Raw genomic sequence first — 24435 nt, 5'->3', positions numbered from 1 at the left:
AAAGAATGTGGTGATGTTCCTGGAAATTGCTGTGAAATGTGAATAAAAAATGATCAACGGGACCAACAGGCACAGCTTGTCAGGCATGTTTTTAATTTGCATTTATGTAACTTTCCTATTTCTGGGCATCCGTGTGAGGACACATTTAAGAAATTAAAAGGGGAAATTTATTTTTTCCAAACTGTTTGCTGACCTTCACAGCACAAAAACCAATGAACCCGAACTTCCGAGACGACAGACTGTCGGGAATTGTGAAGATGACTTGGGCAGTGCATTGTTCCAGCGGGAGGAGCTCAGGCCTTCCACTAACAAAAAAGTCTAAGTCAGCATTTACTTAGAAAATTTCTTTTAAAAGAGTTACAGAGGCAGTCCAGAAGTATCAATATTCCCTGTACAAACTCATATCTTTGTTCTGTTCTCTTGCTCTTGTGCGGTCTCTCTCTTTTTGAATTTCCTATAAAAGCTAAATTAGGTCTCAAGGGTTCTGCACCACTAAGCAAGGATCTCTTCTAGTCCATTGTGATGGAAGTAAATGTACTCAGGAGGGAGATGTACTTGAAGGAAAGGCTAAAGTATCTCCCTTCATTGAATTCCCCTATCTCCCACACAAGCTACCCACCCTGACTTCTCTAAATACTTGCCTCGAGTGCGCACGCGCACACGCACTCCAACTAGCCCTCAGCAAAACTGTGCAGTAGGTAGGATATTTATCTTAAATCAGCACAACCTTTCTGTGCTTGCCCCATCTCAACTCTGGAGAGGGTGGAAGGAGCTTTCAAGTTTACAGGCCCTCGAGGTCTCTTTGTATATACCCTATGAAAATGCGTTCTTGGGAAAGGATTTGGTAAACTCATTTACCAGGATATAAGTGATATTGAGGCTAAATTTCTCAGTGGTATATACCTTATATTAGAATTCAGGAGCAATCAGACTCTTCTTGTGGTATCTGTGACCCTTACTATATAGTTCTAATGAATACAGTGTTACTGGTGTATTGTAAGACATGGGACTATGTAGAAATACACTATAATTCTAATAAAGCTGGAGACCAGGCACAGTGTCGGGGACAGGTCTATTCAATTTTAGAATCACCACGGACATTCCAGGTCAGGATTCTGGAAGTACATGGTCCTGAGGTAGAATCCCAATGTGTGCACCTTATACCTGGTTTTGGACAGGTTACCTAATCTAAAAAACCTCTGATCCCTCCATAACCAAAACAACAGAAAAACAACACTGGTAGCAAAGTATTTTATCCTTAAAGGCATGGATCTATGGACTTGAAAGCTGGAGGTACCTTGGAGACAATCTTATTTAGAGATGAGGAGGTCAGCCTAAGAGGAGACCTGCCTAGGATACACAGTCAATTAAGGGCAGCAAAAGGCCTCTTGATTTAAATTCCAGAATTCTTTCCACGAAATCCTCAGAAGACAGTCTGCATTTGGTAAGACAACAAATTATCATTGTGTTGGATACTGCTTGCACTTGGGTGTGAGCCACACATTCTCAAGTTAAGACAGGTTGCCTCAGAGCCAGGCTCAGTTGTATGGTCTTTGGTGGCGATTTTTTTAAATGAATGTCTATAGTAGAAAGACAGGCTTTCAAGTCATTTTGAACGATCATCTTCTCATCCCAGATGTTCAATGAGTGGCGGTGAGAAAGGAAATTTTAATATTGGTTGTGACACAAAGAGAAAGATGAACCAGAGCGTTTTTCCCCAGACCGCGAACCTAGCTTTGGCCTGACTAGTGTTAGGTAGGCGTCTGAAGGTTAGGCACCGAGCGAGGGCCTCTGAGACAGACAAGACAGACTAACAGTAGGATATCAGCTTGCAGCATCCTCTGGCCATAAGTGAGGAGAGGGGAGAGCACAGCTGTTAAAACCCTAGATTCGAATCGAGCTCCTCCACGTGCAATCTGGGCGACCTTGGACAAGTTACTTAACCTCTCTGTGCTTCATTTTCCTCAACTGTGTAACTAGGATAAAAAAAAATACTACTAATTTCAAGGACCTATTCTGATGATTAACTGAAGTAATTAATATAAAGTGCTCACAACAGTGCCTAGAACATAGTGAGTGATCAATAAGAATTAACCGTGATGATGAAGAAATACAGATTCATGTCAGGGGAACATGGACCTTATAACACATTTATATTTATATAACATTAAAAACAAATTTCTTTACTTTTTTTGGAAATTGAACCCTAAATAGTAAAACAATGGTTTCTGAAAATGTCCACTGTTTATAAGAATACTGGGTTAGCTTTTTTTTTAATTAGAAATGTCCAGTAAGAAAAAATATATATATATATTTTTTCTGGATTCAAAGAAGTTCATCAAATGCCTTTCAAACATTACAGCTTTTATCTATATAAAACTTTGCATTCAGAAATAGGTTCTGCCTGAGAAAGCAGGTTTTGGACTGCTAACAAGGTGCTAATCTCTGCACCACAACACTGTACTTTTCTGCCAACTGACTTAGTTTGTATTTAATTAGACCATACGATGCTGGGCTGAGTATAGTGCAAGTTACATAAGTCTCGCAATTTAGATCTCCCGATGTCAGTACCTTCCGTTACAGCAGAAAACACCACTGAAATTATCACCCTCCTGATGGGGAATCTTAAAAATGAAATGATGAATATAAGCATTTATTTGTTTTAAGATGAAATGATGGAGAACTTGAATTTTTTTAAATTGCAGATGCATTTTGCACGGGTGTATTTGAAAGTAGACTACCATGAAATTTTTGAGGGGTTTTTTCTAATGGAAAGCATAAGTTTTAGCGGGAAGAAGAGGAAAAATTCTATTTTAGATCCTTTGTGGGATCTTTATAGGTTGTGTTTAAGGTATGATAAAATAAAATACTGAGTAGCTCCTGTTTTAAAAGTGGCAAGTTTCTTCAGCCCTCCAAAAGAACAGATCAACCCTTCATAGCTATGGGGGAAAAAAAACCCATGATGGATATAATAATATTTAGCGAGATGGTATATGGGGAGACATTGCAATTTGTATCTAGTAAATGTTGTGTCTATAAGCTTTTTGAACTGATCGTGCTAAACAAATGTACATAAATACAAGGAAAAAAAGCACCAAACTATCATAACAATTTTAAATGTCTTCTCTGTAATTGGATGCAATGTTATACTCAGTCAATGTTTTGACGTCAAGTTTACCGGGTACGTTAGGACCTGCTAGGTGACAGTGAGGATACTTACTGGGAGTTACAGGGGGGCAACTGACATGTCAGCTAAGCCTGGTGACACTGGCATAAGCCACGCCACGCCTCCAGACCTCCTCTTTTTTATCTAGTGACCCCTAAATTGTCAAGAGGCAAATTTTAAATGCCGAAGCAGTCAGGAGTCATATATTTCAGTTTTTTAGAAGTTCAAACACTAGGCCCCCAACCTCAGTTCATCTTGGGACAACAAACCTCTTAATTTGGAACTCCAGTGGCTCTCAGTTCTAACCTCGGTCTAACCAAATTTCTACTTCCCAGTGAGAACTCCCTGGGAAAATTATGCATATGTTACAGATGTTGCTCTGAGACTCTCTGAGCCTCAGCTTTCTCATCTGCAATACAGAGGTAACAGTACTTCACATTTTTTAGTGACAAAAATTTAAGGACACTCAAGGCGACTGAATAGGAAGGCACTATGCTGAGCACTTTATAATGTTAGCTCATGTAATTTAACCCTTGCAATGACCCTATGATGCAAGTACTTTTAATCTTCATTTTACAAAAGAAACTGAGGCCCAGAGAAGTTAAGTAATTTGCCCAAGGCCACAAAGTACATACAGAAGGCTGGACTGGAACCTGACTGTCTCCCTTTAATGCCTGAGATTGTAACCAGCTCCCTAAGAGGTCAAGGACCTACTGTAGTAGCTGACACACAGTCAGGGTTGAGTAAATGTTAGTTTCTTCTCTTACATTTTGATTCATGTGAAGTGGTATACACATACAATTTCTTTCTTATAATTCTGCCCCCAAACTTTTGTCTATTCTGTCCTTCTGCTTGAGAAGTTTCTCTGTGATTCCTTGCTAACAAAATTCTACATAGTTTGAAGGTTTAGTTCAAGTGACTACCCATAAAATTCATCCTGATCACTGTAACACTGACTTTCTCACTAGCCTTTATCCGTTAAGGAACTCATCTAGCCTTTACCTGAACTCATTTGAACTCATCTAGCCTTACCTGTTAAAGAATCCTTTGGCAATGTGTTGTGCTCTTAGTTACAACTCACATCTGTCCTTTTGAGACCCCAGGGGTTCACTTCTCACGAAAGGTGACAGAACTTTGCATTGGTTAAGAACACAGACTCAGGCAGTAGCCAGCCTGGGCCTGAATCCCAGTTTTGTCATTTTCTAGATGTGTGACTTTGGACGAGTTACTTCACCTTTCTGTATCTCCATTCTTTTACCTACCAAATGGACCTAATAATAGACACTATTTTATCATAATTTTGCTGTGAGGATTAACTGAGTTAACATTGTTAGGAATTAGAACTGAACATGATACATTGTAAGTGCTATAAAATACTTATTTTTTAATAAATAAATTTTATTCTTTGGATATTTTCTGACAACTACATAGTGCTTAGATCATACTAGATATGCCAAATATTTGTTCATCAGCTAATTGGTCAATTTTTGAGTTACTTTTCCTCATCCATAATTAATTTGAAGTTTCAATTACCTATTATGCATGAAGAAGGGAAATAATTTGGAGTTGGAGATTCCAAGTTGTATGACCTCAAGTGGCTCAAAATATAGAGAGGATAAACATGTAAGAAGTTATACTTGAATATTAATTAATCACTCAATATGGGAATGTATATAAATAATGTACTGCAGACTCATTCTATTAATTGTGGCAAAGCTGCCTGGCACCTCTTAGAAATAGGTCTCCTTGGCTAATACCTAACTCTATGAGGTTTACAATTCTTTTCTTATGCTCTTCTCTTTTTTTAAAGATGTTATTTATTTATTTGACAGAGAGAGAGAGCATGAGCAGGGGGGAGGGAGAGGGCGAAGCAGGCTCTCCACTGAGCAGGCAGCCCGACGTGGGGCTCGATCCCAGGACTCCAAGATCATGACCTGAGCCGAAGGCAGACACTTAACCCACTCAGGCGCTCCTTCTTATTCTCTTCTATAATGCATTGTATTTCAGCATATTTTTAATATAGTATGATTCTCCCAGTGTTTGAATACTTTCATTTATTCAACATTTATTGGATGAGTGATGGGAATACACAAATCAAGAAGATGTGGATCCTTTCCTCAGGGACTTGACAGTCCAGCGTTGGGGTCAGCAAACTATTGCCCACCCAAATCTAGCCTGACACCTGTTTTTGTAAATAAAGTTTTATTGGAACACAGCCATTATCATTCATTTACATATGGACTATGGCTGCTTTCGTGCTACAATGTTGAGCAGTTGCTGCAGAGAACACATGGGCCATAAAGCCTAAAATATTAACAAATGGGGGCTTTATAGAAAAAGTTTGCTGACCCCTGGTCTGGTGGAATGTACTGAAGTGCCTCTTTTTTGAATAGGATATTGTTTCTACCTCAGGCATGTTGATTCTGAGGTTGGTGGTCATCTAGAACTTACTTTCTTTTCCTTCCTTCCTTCCTTCCTTCCTTCTTCCTTCCTCCCTCCCTCCCTCCCTCCCGTCCTTCCTTCCTTCCTTCCTTTGTCAGAGAGGATGAGAGAGAGGGAGGGAGAGAGAGCACAAGCCTGGGAGAAGCAGGCAGAGGTAGATGCTTAACTGACTGAGCCACCCAGGCTCAGAACTTCTACACAGAACTGGTACTTTAGAAACCTGAGTGAAATGAACAGTTGGTTATTGTCCAAAGCCTCTCAGAAATAACTGTGCCTTGTTATCTATGAAAAGTTAATAGAGAACAGTGTATCATTCTTGGTTCTTCTTAGAATTTGAGACAGTTATTGCCTAAGTACTCAATCTAATGTAGTTCCTAAGCAATTAGGGTATCAGGTTAACATGGACCTGAAAAAACATGGTGGACCATCGTGGAAAAGGAATCATGGGTCCTGGTGCATTCCCTTCAACTAGAGCTTTTGTAAAAACACACTGTATGGTACACACTATCCAACTGTGAAGGATGCAATTTCTGGGGCATTTTAGATTTTATATTTTTAAATAAAAATTATGAATTTCTCCTTAAATATATTAATGAAATCTAAATCTCAAAATGTTTTGGTATCCATAGCACACATTTGAAAAGAAAATGCATAAATAAGCTCTTCTCTAACAGGAATTTTATAACATATATTTTTCTCCTTAAGTTCGTTCTTCCATTTCACCTCCCCCCTCCAGAATTTTATTCTGATGGCAACATTTTCATGTTTGAAGAGCTTTTTAAATCACAGGGTTATAGTTCTAAGAAAGAAAAATATGTTTATATATTTAAATTTAGCATCCCTCCCCGCACAAAATGCCCCTTGTCTTGGACATGGGTTCTGAGTGGTAACATTTCCTTTGGATTGATTTATTGCTACTGTTATCACTATGAGACAATGGATACAAATTACACAAAGATATAACAAGTTTTATATTTATTAAACATCAAAATAAATATTTAAAGAAAATTCATCTCTTAATAAGCCAAATGGGGCTTTTTTTTCTTCCACTTAATTCTGGTACCTGTGCTTGTCTATTACTTACTACCAGAATGTAATAGGGCTTAGCATCACTTCTCTTCCTATTTTTGTTTTTAGAAATCTTAAGTGTTGAAAAATGTATTCACATAAATATGTAGATAGAAGTGAAACTAATTTTGCCATAGCAATTTAGCTCACTTCTTTAAATTCCATCTGAAACATATACCTTAAATCACACAGTATTCTATCATCAAAAACTATTTTTAATGATCTAAAATAACTGGTAATTTGGTTAGATCTTCCCCCAATTTTGTTGAAAGTAAAGAAGTGGAAGCTACCTGACTTGTCAAAGGATGTTTTCATTAGATTCTTCATTAGAATCATTCACCTTCTCGGCATCCAAATCAGTACTTCAAGTTGTCTCTTTGTTTTAGGGCAGTGGCAATTTTTCCATCTTGGGAACCACAGATAATACAAAATACAATCTGAAATGAATGAGAGTTTTGGTCTCTTGTGGAGTGGAAGTGGGGTTATTGTGTAAGGGAAGTGGGAAAGAAGGGCCAGCTTTCTCAGAGAATACATATGAAAACTGAGGACCTGGAAAGCCATGCTTTTTAGAAAGCCTTCATGTACTCCCACCCAGGGCAGGGTTTCTCAATCTCAGTGCTATGGACATTTGTGACAGAATAATTCTTTGTTTTGGGAGCTATCCTGTACATTATAGAATGTTTATTGACATCCCTGACCTTTATTGACTGAATGCCAGTAGCATCTCCCCAGTTGTGACAATCTCCAGACATTGCCTAATATCTTCCAGGAGGTAAAACCACTGTCTGTTTCGAACCATGGCCCTAGAAGTTTAAGTACCTGTGAAAGAAGACTACTTTAGCAGTGAACATCATACTGGAATCCTGCCCTACTGGGTACCAATGAGTTTCAAATAGGATCAAGGGCAAATTGGGATTCCTTATCTACCTCAGAGCATACAAATATTTACAAATTTCCCACAACCTCACCAACAGGAATCAATTAATCCTCTAGCTGCTTATATTTTGAGACTTGAGTGTGTCTGTGTTGGTGTTCTTTAACGTCTCCAAGAATTGTAAAACCCCACAGTATTATCAGAAAATACACATGGACTAGTTTAGTGGAGGTAAAATGAAGGCAAGTCGATTAATGTTTCTATATGAGTATCCTAATCTTTCCACCAATATTTGAAATAACATATATCTCAAATTAATATGAGCCTTCAGAGATAAAAAGGGCAATATTCACTCAGTCTTTAGAGGAATTTAGAGGTGGGATGAGGGGCAAGGGAGAGCGAGAGAGAAAATCTTAAGTATGCTCCACACCCCAGCGTGGAGCCTAATGTGGGGCTCAATTTCACAACTCTGGATTCATGACCTGAGCCGAAATCAAGATTTGGAGGCTTAACTGGCTGAGCCACCCAGGTGCCCCAACTCACTTTTTTTTTTTAATTTTTAAAGAGATTTATTTATTTATTTATTTGACAGAGAGAGCGAGAGAGACAGAGAGAGAGAGAGAGCACAAGCAAGGGGAGCAGCAGGCAGAGGGAGAAGCAGGCTTCCCGCCGAGCAGGGAGCCTGACGCGGGGCTCGATCCCAGGACCTTGGGATTTTGACCTGAGCCGAAGGCAGATGCTTAACCGACTGAGCCACCCAGGTGCCCCCCAATACACTCTTAATAAGAACTTCGATAGAGCCCTTCATTTCTCAATGATGGAGAAAGCTTTTTTTAACTGCATATTATTATTATTTACATTATTGCTATTTCCAGTACTTTTCGTGAATTATAGCATATGGCTTTCAAGACTAGACTCTAAGCTCTTCAGAGCATGGGAGTGAATCCTATCACCCCTGTATCTTCAACACTTAGGATAGTGCCTGATGCAGAACAGGTCCTTGATAAATATTTGGTTACGGACGAGTGACTAGTTGTGCAAATATCAAGTAAGTCTTAATGAGCCATTAAGTTTTCACCTTACCCCTATCATCATGCTAGCTGGCCTCAGGCAAATAGAGGAACTAAAACACAATGAGTCATAGATAAAGTACAGCCTTACTTACAGTGCAAAAGAAACTGAGCATTCACTTTGACACTTAGGACTAATCTACAAAGAATATGTGGGAAATTTTGAATGTACAGAAAAGGCAATGACAAAATAATTATCTGATATCTTAATATCTAGAGGTGACTTTTAAGATTTTTGTATGTTTTTGACAGTTTCTTTTTTATGCATTTTATATAACTTAGATCACATCATATATACCATTTTTCATTTCAACTTTTTTTTTTTTTTTAAATTATGAATCCCTAGGTTTAGTGAGGTCGGGAGTGATGTCGTTCTTGCTTACCATTTTATTCTTAGAACCTAAAACACATTGCCAGGTATGTATAAATACTTAACACTAGTTAAGTGTATTGAACATACGGTAAATACATACTAGTATAACAGTGAATATATACTATGAAGTGTGCTTTAAAAAGCATTACAATTTTTCCCTATATTACTGAAAATACCATGATGAGAGTACAATAAGTCTTTAGGCCTAAGTCTTTTGGTATATAGTCTTGTTGATACTTGACTTCCTTTGGAAAGATTCCTAGAAGGTGAATTACCAGGCCAAAGAGTATGATCATTTTTAAGGTTTTAGGCTCAATGGCTGTACTAATGTAAATGCCTACGATAGAATATGAGGGTGTCCAGGTCATCACACCCTATTGCAATTGGACAGGTGAAGATGCCATTCATAATGTTTTAACTTTTTTAACAAGTGAGGCTGAGCTCTTTCTCACCAAATGTTTATTGGCCATTCACATTTCCTCTTTTTTGGAAAACAGTTTATGTTTTTGATTGGGGACAATCAAATTTAAGGCATTGAAGTCATATTCTCAAAGTGTTAAAAAGGGCTCTGTTTATATTTGGAGGTTTCCTTTGGCCCAGCTACCCGAGGCATGTTCCCATTTGTACCTGTCCTGCATGTCGCGTGCGAATGCTGTGTAGGTCATCCAGGTGGTGTCTGCAGACGCTCAATGAAAACTACAGAGCACTAAACATGGGCCGGAAATTATTATAAATTTTACCTGCTCTTACATTTGTAAAGAGATGACACTGCATCTGTCAGTTCTTCTCAGGTTTACGTAGTTCCTTTTTTAAAGGTTTTCAAAATTTTCCTTAGGAGCGGCTACAGTACAAAGACTGACAGAATTAATGAGCATGAGGAAATAGATCCCTCTTTCTAAAAGACAGAAGAAGCAAAGCAGATTATTTTACATGAGGTAAAACAGAGAATTACCTGTGATAAGCCTACCATTTTTCCCAATATGATATTATTAAACACACTAGGTACTAAATATAAGATGAAGACAACGCGATGAGGATTCTGGCGCAATCCATTTTCTTGCTAATGGTATCTGTAGTCAGATTTAGTCTAGTGTGGGAGTCAGGACCATTTTGTAATAAGATCAATTCGAGTCCTGGAGAATAAACAACAGGGTAGGGACGGCGTTTCGAGCTATGTGTTATGGCACAGCTTGCTGAAGAGGCCTGAAAAATCAATAATAGTGGACTAATAATTGTGCTTTTAAAGAAATATGAATGGAATTCACTTGAAAGCATAAAAATTAACCATACAGTAGCTTGATGTAAGGAATACTATGTTTCAGTCAAAATGCAAAACACATTATATTGCAGTATTGTTAAGGCAGAACAGAACTCTGTATTTATTTAGAATTAATGCCAAGTTTAATTTTTTTTCTTTATGTCTGGGCATAATTAGACACGGCTTCTTCTTAGGTTGTCAAGGTTCTTTCCTTAAGAAGATATTTTATGCTTGTACAAGACATATTATTGGACAGGATGATAATAGGCCTTTGATACAAATGATGTGTTGACTAGACTTTCAATCCTGGTTAACCACAAAATTAATTAAACTCAGGTGGGTAAACGGTGGTATGCTTGGCTATTCAACCCATTCCTTTGCTTGAAATGCTTATGGCCAAAGACAGATAACCCTCCTCTTGACAAATAAACACCGTAAGAGAAAACTGACAAGCTGAGGGACAAATGAGTAGATTAACACTATAAACTGTAATGTAAGTGCATGTTGGTTACTGAATGAAGGGGAATTTCATATTTAAAAATCAACAGTCTTTATCACTACCTCCCGTAAAATTGTTTCCTTCTTTGAAGTAGATGCAGATAAGGTTAGGATCTTAGTGGAGGAAAAGTCTGTAAATACACAATTTTACTCAAAATTTGAAATCTCCGTGAAAGAACTTATTTGGGCTTATGAAATTAAATTTTACGAGAAAAATTTACTCTATATATTTTGAATTTGTTATGATTTTTACTGGATAGTTTCTATTCAGAATCTGTAGATATGTCCATAATACTTACTTTTAATTTTTCCTGAGATCGGTAAATTTCATTATCATTATTTTAGGAGTAAAAACAGTGAAGAAGTATTGTTTGCCCAAGGAGATCTTGGGATTGAGTAAAAAACAATTTTGCTTTACTATTAGCTATTCTTTAAACGGCCAAAACACTCATGAGAGCTTTGGTAAAAAGTTTTATCTTGAGGACCAAAGCTGGTCAAACAGGAGCAGAAGTGCGTCTGCACCTAACAAGTATAATTCAGTAATTGATTAGTCTGTTCTGTAATTGATGTCTGCTATGGGTGTAGCCGGGGCAAAAAAAATAGTACAGCTTAAGAAAGAAAACACAGTAACGAAAATAGAACTGGACTCACAGTCAGAAGCCCTCAACTGAAATCAAGTTCTAGTTTCAACCTCTTTAACAAATAATTATGGACAAGTCATCTATTTTTCTCATTTAGGAAAAAAGGATGTAATCAACATTGGAGACCCGAGAAATTCAAATGAAACAAAAATTATCTATGGAATTTTATTAGAAAAACCATTTTTCTTGAGACTGTCATCTTAGAGGACCTCGCCTATTATATATTATAAGTACTCAGTAATCAAGATTTGTTGAATCAATCACATTTAAGCAAGATCCACTGTTAGGGGTCAGCTACAACTTTGTCATGTGTTTTCTTTTACTTTTTGGTCATTGTACTATGATGAAAGAAAGTCTGTTTGACCTGAATCAACACTCACAACAACCATGTTAGATAACCTTTCAAAAGTCATTAATGAAATTGCAGTGGAAAGAAATTCAGAATCAATTTATTTCATTACAAAAGAACACTTTCTATAACAAATAAAATAAATTCTAACTAACTGGCATGCGTGGCAGCCAGAACTGACCCTCAGTAATATTAGTAAACAAAAGGAAATAAAACAAAAGCACAACTGGAAAGGTGTTAATGCTTCCCTTTTAGCATGCTTATCATTGATATTTCTGAGCTGTCTTTCGAAAGACTCCTTTCCTTTGTTTCCTTTGGTACATAACTTTTTTTTTTTTTCCTAATCTCAAGAATGAAAATATATGTGCAAGGGTGGAAGTGCTTAGAATTAAGCCTTTTGAAAGGTAGTTAGCATTTAAAAGAAAAAAAAAGAATATTAGACTGTTCTAAACTTAATTCTAGAGCAAACTGACAAATAGGTTAGGATCCAAAAAATTTCAAAGTGAATTTATCTAAACTATTTTGTAAAAAAACAGATTACTGCCAAGAAGCACTGCACCTTAATGATACGATGTGTTTTTCCTGAACAAATGTTCCTCTATTTAAGCAGACTGTGTGGCATTTGTTCATATTCAATAACTGTGGAAATTTGGAACAAGGTTTCTTCTTCTTCTTTTTTTTTTTTTTTTTTTTTTAAGAAAAAGTGTTTAATTCCTTTGCTATGTGCCAGGCACAACTTATGTATGAGTTAATAGGAAATGTTCTGTGTAATAATTTTATTATTTGACCTGACAGTAATAATGAGAGCCAATTATTCATTAGCAACTCAACATGTCTAAGTTGTTTCAACTTGTGTGTTATTGTTTGATGCTGGGATCTGGAAGCCAACAGCTGCTGGATGGTAAAATATGACTTGCATGTTCACGGCAGCTCAAGTGATACACTGAAATTTTTACTTGGGAAATTTAGAATAGGGGTCTAATTCATTGCTAATGCAGTGTTATGAAACGCATATGACGTACTTTTATGACCCATGTCTTGGGCAGGTGAAATTAAACATATTTCAAACGTAGCTCAATAAATAACTAGTTACAATTATTTTCATTATACTATTTAGGCAAATAAAAATAGTACTACTGTCTGAATTTCCTAGTCTCAGAATTAATTACAGGCAACAACACATTCTGATCCTATTTAACAAGACGGTCTTTAAATAGTCTTTTTAATGGAAAGATTAAAATAGAGGTTTAATGTTTACTAAGTACTGGGCATTTTCATAACAGCTAGAGTGAAAAATCTAGACTCATATTACATATGTCACTTCAAGTAAAACCACTGTTCTCCACAAAGATTCAGTCTCCATTCACCACTCAGAAAGCACACTGGCCCACGCATAACATGAAATGGATCTACGTGTCCATTGTCCTACAACATAGCAGTACCTTGATGGCTCAGTAAAGAGGTGAGGGAGGGGGTGTCCAGAAAAAGGTACCTTATTAATAACTCTTCAATCAAAGCTTCTAAATGTTAGAGGGGTCTTTGTGTGCCCTCTCTTCCAATCTCTCACTTTTTTAGAAAAGCCCCAAGAAATGGGGTCATTAAACCACTTCTTGAATTCTTCAAGGCCCAAGAAATAAACAGATCGAGTACATAGCCATTATATCATCAGGAAGTGTGACAATGGAAGAGCACCATTCCTTAGTCTGATAAATTCCAATTAATAAGCAGCATTTTAAGAAACACATCTATTGTTCAAGGCTGAAAATGTATGACTCTGTCTTGCTAACCATGCAGACATTTAAAGGTGAGGTTCACGCGAATGTGGTGGGTTAGGACCAAGAGTGGCAATTTGGCTGCCTGGAAGTCTCAGCGGTGAAATTCACTTTATGAATTCTCCCCAACCCAGGGTCTGGGTTTCAGCTTCGTAGGCTCAGAAACTTGATCTCACCAGTGTTTCAGAGTGGATTAGGTCTTTGTATGAGAATTCAGGTGAAGTAAGCTCACAGGAGCTAATGTAAAAGACCAGAATGCCAAATAATCACTTCCAAATGAAGAGCCTGATGATGAATGGCTATGGATACGTGTCTCAGTGTGATCCGTGATTTACCTATATAGATAGCGCTGGGCAGGGTGCGGCTGATCCTTGCTTTATACTCTCACATTTTTCTTACTATCTAGGAGGCCAGGAATTTCCTTCTTTAAATATGCTTAAGAGAAAGAAAAGCTCAAAAATCAGCAAGACGATGATGTGTTGATTTTATCATTTAATTTTCAGAGTTCAATCTTATATCCAAGTTCTTGGAATGGAAGAATTTGAGGAACATCACTATGGCCTTTGGATATTGCTGACATACCCTATTACTTCAGTAGATTTTATTCTCTCTGATATCCAGCAATCTAAGGAATTTTCTAGAGCAGATATCACTACTTTCCAGTATAACCTTGAATGTTAAAAAAAAAAAATGACACTCAGTATGTATCAGCCATTTTCTTATTTTACAAAAATAAGAATTTCTTTTATAAAAACAAATGTATCAGGACACTCTAAGGTGTTTTCCTCTGTCCCCCCCGCCCGCCGTGCTTATTTATTTATTTTTTTTACAAGCTATACTCAAAAAATATTTATTTCCTTTAGTGTAAGGAGACTTTTTTTCCCTGTAATTTAAAATTACCTTAGAGCTTTTTCTTTCTTTCTTTCTTTCTTTCTTTCTTTCTTTCTTTCTTTCTTTCTTTCTTTCTTTCTTTCTTTCTTTCTTTCTTTCTTTCTTCTTTCTTTTTAACATTTTATTTATTTATTTGAGAGAAAGAGCATGAGAAAGGGCAGAGAGCACAAGTGGGGGTGCAGACTCCCCTCTGAGCAGGGAGCCCGATGCAGGGCTAGATCCCAGGACCCAAGATCATGATGTGAGCCTAAGGCAGATGCTTAACCAACTGAGCCACCTAGGTGCCCCTCGAGGTTTCTTTTTGTCATTTAAAATTTTCTTTCTGTAATTTCTTTTCTTTTTGTTATTTAAAATTTTCCTTTTGTAATTTCGAATTACCTTAGAGGTTTCTTCAAATTGTCACTTGAAAATCATTTTACTAGTAAAAGTTTTATATGAAAACAATACTACTACTTGTTCTACATCAGGATATGCTCTTTTCAGGAGTTCTACTTTGATGAACTAAATTTCACATAGTACCAACTGAAAAGACAACTGAGTAATACAACAAACAATGATTTAATAAACTTCATTTATGATGAGCAAATTAACCAAAGTTGGACTTCTGTTCATCTTTAGGGCCCATCGAAAATATCCCTTCTCCTGGGAGAGCTGTTCTGATTATGTTCCCACTGCATTCTGTTCTGCTCTTGCTTTGACCATAGCTTTGACTCATCACTTGTTTACCAACTTGGGCATTTTTTTTTAAAGATTTTATTTATTTATTTGAGGGAGAGAGAGCACGAGAGGGGGAGGGTCAGAGGGAGAAGCAGACTCCCCGCTGAGCAGGGAGCCTGACGCCGGACTTGATCCCGGGACTCCAGGATCCTGACCTGAGCTGAAGGCAGTCGCTTAACCAACTGAGCCACCCAGGCGCCCCCAACTTGGGCATTCTTAAGGCTCAGTTCTGTGCACTGCTTTGAGTAGATGCTCAATAAATCCTGAATAAATAAATGTCAATCACTTACATTTCTATTTGTGTGTGTGTGTGTGTGTGTGTGTATATATATATATATATATATATATACATATATATATGTCTGTAAAAGATGAAATCTTAGAGCATATCCTTTTTAAAATTAAAATTGAAAATTGAAACTGAAAATCTTATTCTCATACTTGAGAGTACATCTTACTTTGTTCTCTGAGATATGAGTTGATCCATGAGTTTGACAAAGTTTTTAGAATGGGGGAGAATCAAACTTAGTTGGTTCCAAATAAGGAAAGAAATTTGTATTTGAAAGTGGTATTTAAAAAATAGAAGATTAAAATAAAATATTTTATAATTTTGTTTGTGGCCAGTAATACTTATTATTCCATGCCAAATAAGGACTATAAATGTCAAGGCCTTTTTAAAAAAGCTTTTGCTGTTTCCTTTTTAAGGAAGATTTTGTGTTCAAATTCAGAGAATACCTTTTGCAGTTCTGATTAAATATGAAAATACCGTATATCTGCTGTTGTCACATGATCACAGCATAATTCTAATGAAATTCAGGTAATGAATTTAACAGTCTTTAAAGAAGGGTGCTTTACTGAACAGTCATAAAAACATTTTTAAAAATATAATTTAAATTGACTTGTAATATTCATTGGAAAAAAAGCTTTACTATGAGATAAAATCTATGTAACGGTTTTCTTTAAGCAACCCGAATCCTTCATATACCCTACGGTACCAGGATATCGGGCTCACATGAGTACAAAGTGATAACTAGTAACAAAAAACATAATTCAGTAAACAATCAGATTAATTTTCCCTTTCTTTGCTGATGTCTATAATTCCTCTGAATTAGAGAAATATAACCCAGGTACCACATGATATGATAACTAATCACACACAAAAATGACATCAACAAATACTCTTTTTAGCAAAATAATTTACAAAGTCATCATACCCAGCCAGTTAATAAAATATTCGTGATGCAGAGGTGAGCATGCTTAAGTCAAAACAAATTACCTTTGCTCTTTCAAAAAGGCATGTGTCTGGACAAGTTTTTAGCCTCATGTTTTGGAAAAGGGTGACATGTTCATTTTGGCCTTTGTAAGAACCTGCCTAAGCCAAGAACATCCCAATTTAATTTTTAAAACAAAACTTTTCATATAATTATAATAATTATTACAAAGTTATAGTCTGTTTTGATTATTTAAGAAATAAGCACTAACCAAGAAAAAGCATGTCATATTAAGTATAAAATAGTATACCTTCTAAGTGTTATTTTTAAATGTTTTCAATGCTTACTATGCGAAGTATTAAGCAATGTAGGTAAAATGTATATATTGAGTAACATTTTTGACTCCTCAGATAAGCATGACTAGAATTGCACTTATTAAGGGGAAAATAAATCTAGGACTTGAAATATTGATGGCCACAGAGATATATTTTAAAGGTGAACAGAGCAAGCCAAAATTCTAAGTGGCTTGCAATGCATAATAATTTTGTGACACTATGATCACACTATTTCTTTTCATAAGAATCCACCCCCTCAATGCCATTAGTTAGCCACATGGTTATTATATTTAGCTTGATTCACTATAAATGCCGTTATAACACCTGTGGTTTCCCTCATTAAGAATTGAATGGATGGGGTCAGGGGTTGAAAGGGCAGCATATGCGCTATGAAAGAACTAGTTAACATAGCCTATTATATTGGTGCACTGGTAAATCTCATTTCTATTCATCAGATGATTAGTTCAATCAATATTTATTCCTCTATGCTCCCTTTGTCTTGTGCTACAAAGGAGGCATCCTTCAATTCATGGCATAAGCCTTGTTATCTATGAATTTGTAGCTTAATTTGAGAGGGAATATTTTATTTATTTGGCAGTCCTGAATTCTTTGATTCCTTTTCTCTCTAATTATCATTAGGTAGTATAATGGAGTTTTGTGTAGATTATTTATAAATACATGCTATTAACAGTTTCTTTTTATGCGACTCAAGTACCACATGTATTCATTTCTTCCTTTTGAATGCTCTGGAAAGTTACGTCTGTTTCTCTAAATATGTTTGAATTTGGAAGTCTGGATTGTGAAAGCAAAGATAAGAATGATTTTCTCTCTCAAATATTCATTCTTCTTGTCTGAGTGGGTGGTTATAGGCACATACATATACATATTGTGTATCAGTGTGTATCAACAGACGCCTCCAAAGACTGCTATTATCTGCTAGGGATTCTGTTAAGTCAGAGATTCTATTCAAAGTAAGATAAATATTTGCAAGAAGCTGTAATTGGAAGATGATTACAAAATTACAGGAATAATACTTTATGTGTAGAGTGCTCATTTTATCAAAGGTCGTTACTCATTACATTACAAAAGACTTATTTCATTTGTCTACTTAATTTCTATCCCTTAGATGAGAATGGATGGAATAGTAAAACCACATTGAGAATAAATATCAATTATTAAGCACAGTGTCCACTCCTTGTATTTACTTTTCTGTATATTTTAACATCACAATAAAATGTTTCATTAATGTCAATTAAATTAAATTAATGGCAATATAATTTAAAACTTTCAATGCCTTTATAGAATAAATACAAAAATGATTTAGTCTTAAGAAATTCTTATATACTATGTATATGTATATACTAAGTCACCTCAATCACTAATGACTTTTGCATTAATAACATACATGCTCATCACCTTTGATTTGTTACAATCTGTTCAGAATTTGATGGTTTTAACTTTGGAATTAATTCTCCTGTTTCCTCATATAATTATCTGTAAGGCTTAGATTTCACCAATGTACAGTAACAATGATGTTATTGTTCACAATTTAGAACTTCACTTTATTTACAAATTTGCAGAACACCAGCAGACCTATGTAGAGTTTTTTTAGCTTGATAATTTACTAGAATAATTTAAAACTCTGTATTAATTGAATGTTATACTATGTCCTTCAAATTAAGAGTTATATTATTCATTGCAATGAAAAAAATCTAGTTAATGTGTTGTGATTCACACTTCTGTTTTTCAGGACTATTGTACTAAAGGGTATAAAAACTAAAATGGCCACGTTACATTTCTAAAAGGTGGATACAAGTTTGTAAAATTTGTTATAACAGCTGAAAAAAAGTTTTGGTTTTTTTACCTAGAAAAACTTGAAGTACATTAAAATCCTGGTGCCAATTCTATATCTGCTATTTTTAGGGAAAACGTAGGTATTATGACACAGTTCCAGTGTCATTTTCATGAAGACCAACCCTAACAGTTAATATTTTCTTGGTGCTGTTAAGTCCTTGTTGTGGTAAAATTAGGTTTCATGATTCTGTAACATTTAAATTTGAAATAAAGTGTGTTCTCATTACATTTACACCAGAACAATCACTTTTAAGGCTGCTAATAGTTTAGTATTTAACAAATGGTTACCAAAATAAGTAAATGTTAGCATTCATATTTGATGAAGAGTATAAAATAAACATGTTATTTACATTAAAGCAAAGCTTCACATACACCACTTTAATAATGATACAAGAAAAGACCTTTCAAGGGTTTTCTAAACAGTATAGCAAAAGCAAAATCCAGGACTTCTAAGTTTTACATGAATTCTACCAAAGGAGTTTTAATCTTGTATCCTTCATGTTTGTGAGTCTTGCTGTTCAGAATTTCTCCCTTTATATTTCCATCCTGGCTTCCCAGTTCCTGATTATCTGAACATCTAGAAAAGTAAAAAGCCTTGGTGCTACTCATACATACCCCAAAAACTGAGGATATCAAACACTTCTGTGTCATAATACTTGTTGTAAGTTCACTCAGGATGATGGGGATGGGGGGGAGGAGAGAGTCCCAGGATGTAACCACCTAAGAAAATATTTTATTTTTTCCCAACAATACTTGAAACAGACCTTTAGAATTTTTCTTCAAACTGTTTAAACATTCACTTTTCTTGGAATCCATTAAGACAGCTTACTGGATTACTTAATGAACAATTATTAATGGACTATTGACAAAGATGTCCTTCCAGCAATGTTTTTTTTTTTTCTTTTTTTAATTTTGGAATGTGGAATCTTGGTTAGAAATATTTCATTGGGATTTGTGGAAGAAATTAAGATAGGAATTCTGGTTAGAAATATTTAATTAGGATTTGTGGAAGAAATTAAGATAGAGAATTTGTTGAGGAAATCTAAAGACCTGGCTAGCAGTACATTCAGAGCTCCAGACTTCCAAAGGGCTACCATACCCCTGAGAGCAAGCTGCTGCTTTTCTAAAGTTAGCAGTTAATAAAAATTAACTACCCGAAAATAATAGATGAAAACTGGGCTTTAGAAAAGCCAAGCCCCATCCTTGTTTACAGCAAGCATAAAACCAGATTTCTAATCCGTAGGAGCCACAATCACCTATTGATTGCGACGACATCTGTGCCCCTGTTTTGGGAAGCAGGGTTTTCTGCGGAGGCAGGGCTGAAAAATCCGACCATTTCCGTGAGCCTGTGTAATCAACAGCTGACAGACCTCTGAGGAAGGAGTCTTGAAACCCGCACCTGGGCTCACTCATTTCTCACCTATGGATGGACCCAATTAAAAGTCCTCCCTTCTGTCTTCAGAAGTTATTCGTTTCAAAAATGCAATCTGTGAAGTAGCATCACTAGAACTCAGTGGTACTCTCTAGCAGACAAAGGGTGAAATGCTTTGTGCGCCACCAAAGACAACCTCCTTCGCCCCAGGCCAGCCCAGAGTAAGCCACTGAGCTCCGAACGAATCAGTTCAGCAGTGGGCACATAATGACCTCAAAGATCAGAGCCTCTTAACCCCTTTCTTACCCCAGAGCTTCCCTCAGGATAAAGTCTCTTAACTATCGTAGACCTGTCTGCTGGGGGCTGGAGGAGGTGGAGGGTGGGTTAGCCGGATTGGTCCGGAGGGCGACCCCTTAATCCTGGACCAAGTTTACATCGCACAAAGCTCCTGACTAAGGATAGTTGCCAAACCGTGAAGCCAAGGCCAAGGCATTGACAGGGACCACCTGGGGATGGGGAGTGTGTGTGTGTGTGTGTGTGTGTTTGGTGGGGGGTGTGTGGGAGAAATAGAGTGGATACTAAAGCCGAGTTCAGAAACCATCCCCTCCCCCTGATGCAGGCTGATTAGTAGCCGAGGCACAAGAGAAAGCGGATTCGTTTCCGCTCTCACTTCTCAAGATCACACTCAAGTTCAACCCCTGACTCCCACAAGAGGTCTGAGCAACCAGGACCTTTTCTCAACCTATCCTTAAGGAACAACACCTGATGTTGCGGGAGGGTACAGCCTGTAGGAAATGCGTAGGAAGGGCAGAGGAGAGACAGTAAGGGGTCAGGAAAAGAGAGCCTGGGAGGTAGAGGAAAGGTCTCTGCCACCTGGTAAGCTTGTTTTTTCTCCAGCGGGAGGCCCCGGGCCCCGGAGAGCCGTTTTAAGTTAGGACTTGTAAACTCTTCTGGGCAGCCTGGCTAGCGTGACGCCTTCTGGAAACCGGGTGTGGGTTTTCGACTGGTTTCTAAAGGTGAGCACTACGCGAGCGCCTGGCTTTCAACCCTTCAGGCTGCTAGAGTCCCCGAACGAAGCAAGCGCAGTGGCGAACCCGGACTGTCTCGGCATATTGCTCCTTCAGGAGCAGCGCGATCAAGCTACAACCCACTCCTGCCCCACACTGCTCCGTTTTCTTCAATTTAAGGGGAGAGTGAGCGGCTTTTACGCCGCACATCCTAGTGCCGGGTCGGAGCGAAGGTGACGCGTGCTTTCGGACCTTCAGAACATAACCTAGCCAACCGAGGAATGTTGGAAGGGGAGAAGTAAGGGAAGGGAGAACTGGCAGCCCCCGACCAGAGTAGGCGAAACTGAAAGGAGAGCGGATGGTGGTGAGATGGGGCAGAAAAAGAAAAACAAAGACGGGGGCATCTTTCACTTAAGGTTCTATACTCGCCAATTGCCCAAGTACAGTTTTCTGAAAGAATTTGGACAGTGGAGCCTGTGACCAAACCCCCAACTGGGACACTCAGCTGGAACCAGTTCGCATGCATGGGAGCTCCCACTTCCAGGGCACGGGTCAATCATCCCACGAAGATGTCCTTGTCCCTGATCTTCAGCTATCTCCCTCCCACTCACTTCCCTGGACAACCTCTCTGTTCTTCCTCCTTCCCTTTCCTGCCACGTCCCAGAACCCAGCCGGCTAACCCAATCCCTGCCCTAGAGTCCAAGTTCCAGGGTTCACTGTGTGCGGAGCAGGGAGAGCATGCCCGCTGCCCCCTGGGGGCCCCTCTAGAGAGGTAAGTGTTGGGGGAGAGAGTGGGAGGTGTACACTGCCCGGTGGAAGGCGCGGAGTGTTTGCAGCCCCACCTTCCCAAGTTCTACCTGCCTAGTCCACCTGTCGCCGGGTCAGGGATGTAGGGAGGTCCGGGGTTAGCCACCTTCAACTTTATTTTGTCAGGACCTGGAGGGCATGCGAAGGGTAGAGGAGGGTCCCACAAAGAACTGCGGAGTAGCCAGGAAGAAAAACGGGGTGAGGCAGGTGCCCAGTGACCTGCACATATCCCCATGGCACGCTGGCACCCGGCCCGCTCTCCAAGAAAAGAGTGAAGTTGTGGCCAAGCAGAAAGTGGGGGAGAGAGGGTCCGAGCACAGCGCGCAGGAAACCTGAAGGTCCCAGTACTGCAGGGGAAGAGACAGACAAAGTGACTCCCTAAACCCGGCCAGGCCATCCACTGGGGCAGCCCAGAGGGTACCCAGGGGAAGTATCTCTCCCCTGTCCCTGGTGCGCCGCCCCACAGCTGCCAGCTTGCTCCAGGGACCTGCCACCGCTGTCGCCGCTGGGGGTCTTGGCTCAAGGGCTCACCCAGCACGCCTCCCGCAGCAGCCCTTTGACAAAAGAGCCTTCTCTGCCGTGGGTAGCGCGGGCTCTCCTATTCTCTGGAACTTTCTCCGCGCAACTTTTTCGGGGCGGCGCTCGTCCCTGGACCGTGCGGGCTCCAGCACGCGGACCTGGCCAGGGCGTAGCGCCGGCGCAAGGGACCCACGCAGGGGACGATCCCAGTCCAGTCCCGCGACACCGCCCCTCTGCCTACCCCTCCCACGAAGGGACGTATTAGCGGGCCGGGACGCTGGTGGGCCTAGTAACCTGGAGTATGTGTGCCCGCTCGCTCGCGCCCCGCCGCCTGCCCGTGCGCCGAGCGCACCCAACCCGGGCAGGCCACCACTGCGCGCCGGGTGCTTCCAGCCGCTTCTGTCGGGAGGCAGCCCTCTCCATCCGGCGTCCGCTTCCGCACCCGAGAGTGACAAGCAAAAAATGGTTCAGTGCAACTCATGCACCGGGAGGAAGCAACTGGCGCCGCTCCTCTCTCCAAAAAGGCGCCCTCCTGCGTCCCTCCAGAACTCCCGAGAGGCATCAACACCTTCCCACAACTTTCTACGCCCAGGCCATTTGTAGCCCACCTGCGAACGCGAACTCCAGACCTGCGCCCCGAGAACCCTCTTGCCCTTCTGCGGGGTGCGCTCCCCTCCCCCATCTCCCCATCTGGCTGGAGTTAGCCGGACCCGGGGAGCCTCGGTGTCTGCGGGCTCGCTTACCTCGCATGGTGTGGCCGCTCTCCCGCTCCGCGTAGTCATGAAGCTGCTCCCAGCCCGAACCGCGGAGCCCAAAAATCCTGCTCAGCACGAGTGAAGAAGGTGGTCGGCAAAGAGCTGCTCCGCCGAGAAAACCATCCCTTTAGGCGGACGCCGTGGCCGGAGGGTGACGTTTGCCGCCGCCGCCGCTGCTATGCTAACAGTTTTGATGGTGGTGGTGATGACTGTTTTGATGGTTGTTTGGTTGTTTGTTTTCGGGAAGGGTGAAAAAAATGTGCTGTCTGGCTGGTGCCTGGGTTTTGTTTTGCTTTTGTTTTTCTTTTTTCTTTCTCTCTAATGTGCTTGCTTTTTAAAAATGCCACCGCCTCCGGCTCAGAAGATTTCTTTTGTGATCACTTGGACTGAGGAGGAGGAGGAAGGGCAGCCGCAGCAGGAGGAGGAGTTGGTGGTGGTTTTGTTAGTTACAAAGAAGAAGGAGAAGGAGCAAGGGGGGGGGGAGGAAACAGAAAAGGAAGAAAGGCGGTGTGGATGGCAGAGCATGTGCGTTTTCACATGACATCTGTGCCTGTTAGCGGATCCAGTGAATTTTCACTGTTCAGTTACAGGGAGGAAGGGAGCGAGAGAGAAAGAGAGGAGAGAGATGGAGAGAGCGAGCCGAGAAGGGGCTTATACGCGAGGGCGGGCTCGGCCGGACTCCGAGGCCCCGCCTCCTGTCAGCGCCGCCGCCTATCAGCGCCCGGCAGCGCTTGGAGGGGCCGGGCCCCCGGGGGAGGGGACGCGATTCCCGGGGAGAGGCGGGGGTTAGGGACACGGGAGCCCGAAGGCGGCCGGAGCTGAAGCCGGTCACTAGAGACTGTCCGAACTGGGCAAAGGAGAGGGAATGGCCCAGAGAGTGGGGCAGATCGGCAGGTGACATTCACTTCCGACTCCAGGAGGAGGGAGAAGGCACTGACAGTCCTTTTAGAGGCGAGAGTCGTGGGGCTCCCCGGGTCCCACGTTCCGTCCCTCTCTCGCAGCGGCTGCCTGCCCCGATAGTTAGTTCTGAATCTCTGGCAGCGCTCTGCAGAGTCCTCTTTCGGTAAACTCCGAATCTCTGGCGGGGGTTTCCATGAACAGGACGCTTCAGTTTTAGTGGCAGAATCATGCAAATCAACTTCCATCACTTTGAGCGTAACCAAAATGCAGTCCCATGCAAGTGCCATCCGCTTCCTTTCAAACCATCTTTCTGATGCTTCCCGCCCTGAATCCTAAAAACAGAAAACACGACACACTAAGATTTCTTCAGTTTTTTAAAAAATTATTTTTAAAATATTTACTACTTTCTTTTGTCAAGGAAATTTTTATTAGCATTTGGAAATCTCCTGGCATTGGGCTACCCTATTCAAGGATAACGGCCCCAGCTGACTGTGGTTATCCCAGTGATGCCAGGGAGGTGGCTGAGGCCAGAGGCATGATTCTGTGGTGCTGCTTA

At 39.9% G+C, this 24435-nt stretch overlaps 1 protein-coding gene across 2 annotated transcripts in view; it reads right to left on the bottom strand.

Annotated features, from left to right (window-relative positions):
• RORB (RAR related orphan receptor B) overlaps nucleotides 1-23713 on the bottom strand; it is a 207276-nt gene extending 183563 nt beyond the window's left edge. For both annotated transcript variants that reach the window (XM_064578971.1, XM_045883647.3), the window contains exon 1: nucleotides 22968-23713. In XM_064578971.1, coding sequence (XP_064435041.1) covers nucleotides 22968-22974 — 7 coding nt within the window. In that variant the 5' untranslated portion in view covers nucleotides 22975-23713. The remainder of the gene's footprint in view (nucleotides 1-22967) is intronic.
• Between the last annotated feature and the right edge of the window lie 722 nt (nucleotides 23714-24435).

The sequence above is a fragment of the Mirounga angustirostris genome, unplaced genomic scaffold (assembly GCF_029215605.1).
Source record: "Mirounga angustirostris isolate CCGP_5_RB_7025 unplaced genomic scaffold, mMirAng1.0.hap1 SCAF_15, whole genome shotgun sequence".
In the NCBI taxonomy this organism is placed as follows: domain Eukaryota; kingdom Metazoa; phylum Chordata; class Mammalia; order Carnivora; family Phocidae; genus Mirounga; species Mirounga angustirostris.
The sequence above is the reverse complement of the archived record's forward strand: the minus strand, read 5'-3'. Positions and strand labels throughout refer to the sequence as shown.